The sequence below is a fragment of the Onychomys torridus genome, chromosome 2, assembly GCF_903995425.1.
Source record: "Onychomys torridus chromosome 2, mOncTor1.1, whole genome shotgun sequence".
Lineage (NCBI taxonomy): Eukaryota > Metazoa > Chordata > Mammalia > Rodentia > Cricetidae > Onychomys > Onychomys torridus.
Genome location: NC_050444.1, coordinates 119555777 through 119559193, shown reverse-complemented (window position 1 = coordinate 119559193; position 3417 = coordinate 119555777). Strand labels below are relative to the sequence as shown.

The 3417-nt window shown below is 43.8% G+C and overlaps 1 protein-coding gene across 1 annotated transcript in view; it reads right to left on the bottom strand.

The window, feature by feature from the left end:
• Positions 1-1518: 1518 nt before the first annotated feature.
• Jak1 (Janus kinase 1) overlaps positions 1519-3417 on the bottom strand; it is a 115453-nt gene continuing 113554 nt past the window's right edge. The window contains exon 25 of the mRNA XM_036177837.1: positions 1519-2682. Within this exon, the coding sequence (XP_036033730.1) occupies positions 2587-2682 (96 nt within the window). The 3' untranslated portion in view covers positions 1519-2586. The remainder of the gene's footprint in view (positions 2683-3417) is intronic.

Genomic DNA, 3417 nt, shown 5'->3' with positions numbered 1-3417 from the left:
CTCTCCTAAGATTAATCTCATCCCCGTAGTCTTTCAGGACCTTTCCACAAACTGCAAGGTGCCGCCAGACAGACGCTTGTCACGCAGACTCCATTAGTTCTACACCAGCACAAAAGAGCACCCCATTGGCAGAGTGAGAGCGATGTCACCTCACAAGCTGGACTCAAGCTTGTGTCATTTACCATTTATAACCTTGTGTGGAGCACACAGCACTTCAGGAAAAGTAGCTGGTTACATCATACGGGGGTTAGCCAAGTCCACATGTGTCCACCTGTGATTACATTTCTGAATGCCTGGGGCAGGGGAGATCTTCCGACCAGAAACTGCATTCTAGTGTCCCCGAGATTTTATTTGGAACACAGTGACGCTCACTCATTTCATATTACATTTGTGTCACATCAGGAACCGAGTAGCCTCGATAGGACCACAGAGCCTGCAAAGCCTGGGACATTTACTCTCCTGTGCTTCCAACATAAGGTTTGCTGACCTGTCTCCCTAGTGCTTTTATCTTCTGGTTAGACACTTAACTGAGAGACTTGCACATGGCAAGGAGCCAAGGCTTCTGTGCTGTTTCATAGCATACAGGAGTGAAGCGCTAACCACTAGGCAAGACTGACTTGCAGCACGGTCCACACAGCCATTTCTGAGGGAGTCTATGGACCATGTGTGGGACAGTTCTGAGCTAATAAAGCTCTACCTCACTCTGGTTTATTATTCATTCTTTGGTAGTTAAGCTGAAAGATAACAGCTGTTTAATCCAAGTTACTTCTGAAAGAATGTTTTGTCTTTATTAATGTGACATTTGACCTCACCATTTTCTGAAGATCTTGGTAATGAATTAGAGAAACCTTTCCATCTAAAAGTTTATTTGTTTGTTAAGAGACTGCAGCTGATGGAGTTGGGATCTCAATGATCCTACTCGATAGGATCAGATCATTAAAATACCTTATTTGGGGGGGACTTGTCATTTTTTACTATGATATAGATCTCCAGCATTAATTATAAAGTCTAAAACTGGTACATATGTTATATGCTTTATAAAGAACTTTACTTTGTCTAATTTATTGCATATACCAGCTTTCATTGAAAAATGACAGCTACAGAGTTCAGACAATCCTAACCACACTCCCGATGGCTGACCAGGACGCGGCACACAGCAGAGACGCTGGCTTCACCAGCCTGCACAGCCCCTCCCTCTGTGGCTGTGGCATTTGGTGTCTTCAGCACTTAGTCATGGTTGACTTTGTGCAAACAGAACCTAGGGGGACAGCGACTGCTGCACTGGAGCTGTCAGTGAGAAGCAGCAGAGGCCGTACAGACGCTCCGTACAGCACATGCCGGGCTTCCTCGTCCCGGCCTGTGCCCAGTGTCCCTGGACAGGAGAGACGTGCGAACCAAGCACTGTTAGTCCCAGTCATTACAGACAACCCCCCAAATCCCTGTGGTTATTTTTCTATGTTAGCTAATGGTTCGAAATGCTTTCAAGATGCAGACTTAATATTAAAAGGCATATGCATGTGAAGTCTTTAGTTTGTTTATTTGTATAAAGAGTAAACAAAGTGCATATAGAGAGGGCCACAGGTTTGACATGTACAGCAACTAAACAACTGAAACGGCAACTGTACTGTTGCTACTAAAGAGATCTTGAATTCTTTGGGGGGCTCAAAAGGTGAAAAAACATCAAACAAGTATTAAACAGCATTACTAAGTTTGCCAAACTCTTGGTCATGAAGAACTTGTTGTTTCACATTGAGTCAGAAACTGAGCATTGTTGACTACCTAGCTGTCTCCAAGCAAACTGAGAACTGCCTCGTGAATTCTGAACTCTAGTGGGCCGGGCCCGTGGCTGGGTCTTGTCTTGGTAGTTTTGTGGTATAGAGTTATAGTCAAAACAGTGATTAACCTTTGTAGATGGCATTGTCTTCTGCCTGCAATACTGTGACAGCTTGCCCGCAGGTTCTCAAGGGGTATGCACTGACATTTCTTAAAGGCAGGTGTAAGCAGGTCAGAGGAGTCTGTCTGATGAAAGCAGGCTGAGCAGGAGGACCATGGGCACAGGCCTAGTTCTCAAAGTAATATGCAGAGTGTCTATGCCAGGTCATCTCCCTGTGCAGAACCAGTTTGTCTGACAACAGGTACCAGTGCTTAGCCACTGCACAAGCAGCTTGAGACTGCAGTCCTATTGGGTAGCAGGAATAGACTCATTTCTAATAGAAACAACATAGTATACTACGTGGTACCTACTTGATTAGATTATCACTGTATAGATATTCAGATTTCAGGGCAAGGGAGAGTTTCAGCCAAGTCCACCAGTTTTTATCTAAGAACAATATGCTAGCCAAACAGTGCCAAATGTCCTTTGCTAGGCAACTGACCATAGACTCTTTCCAGAAGGAGTGCTTGGGCACAATCTAATTTGGTTGTCATTTTTTCACTAAATTTAAGGTGTGACATATGCATGTACTCAAGTATTTGTTGAGTGGCTTTTTAGGCAGAATACAAACTGTTTCATTAAAAAAAATTATTTTTTAAATGGCTTGGAGAGAAGGACTTGATAAATGGGAATTTGAATATTACTCATGCTGCTTATTTTAAAAGTGCTTCAAATCCTTCAATAAGGCTCTGAAAGGTTGTCCGATTAGATGGTTGGAATTCCCAGCATTTTCTCATAAGCTGATAAACCTATGAAAAATAAAAGAACAGTACAATAATGTCAGATTTGTGAGATTAAAAACAGGCTGGAGAAATGGCTCAGTGGATGACGTACTTATCCCACAAGTGTCTGACCCAAGTTCAGAGCCATGACACACGCCTTAAAAAAGGCCAGACTAGCAAAATCAGGAGGGCTAGCCTGGGGAGACCCTGCCTCAGTAAACAGAAACCGGAGGAACCAAGGGAGACAGACAACATCTACCTCTGGCATCCACAAGCAGCCACACATTTGAAAACATGTATACTTGCACGCACACCACACAGAAAGACCAAGAAAACAACTGAATCATCAATAAGGAAAGGCGGTTTCCAAACACCTTCAAACTTAACAGGAGTAAAGAATGGAGTACTTGAATAATTCAAAATACAGAAAACAACCCACTATTACCCATTTCACCCCATGGCACGTCTCTGACCACCTAAAGAGCCTCGGGCAGAAAGACTCAACCCAGGTTAGAATACAGGAAACTTCAAATGCTAGTGAGCAGGGCAGATCACACAGCAATGCTAAGACCATCATATGTGCTCTTCTGGGAAGGCAGATGGACTGGCACTTGGGATAGAGGCTACAGCTCCATGAGGGGAGCCTTGCTTGAGGATCACTATCGTCTACCCCAAGGGGGACTAATGTCTTATCTGATGTGGATGATGGAAACAACCTCAGTCCTCTGAAAGAGTAACGTACTCTTAGCCAAGAGCCAACTC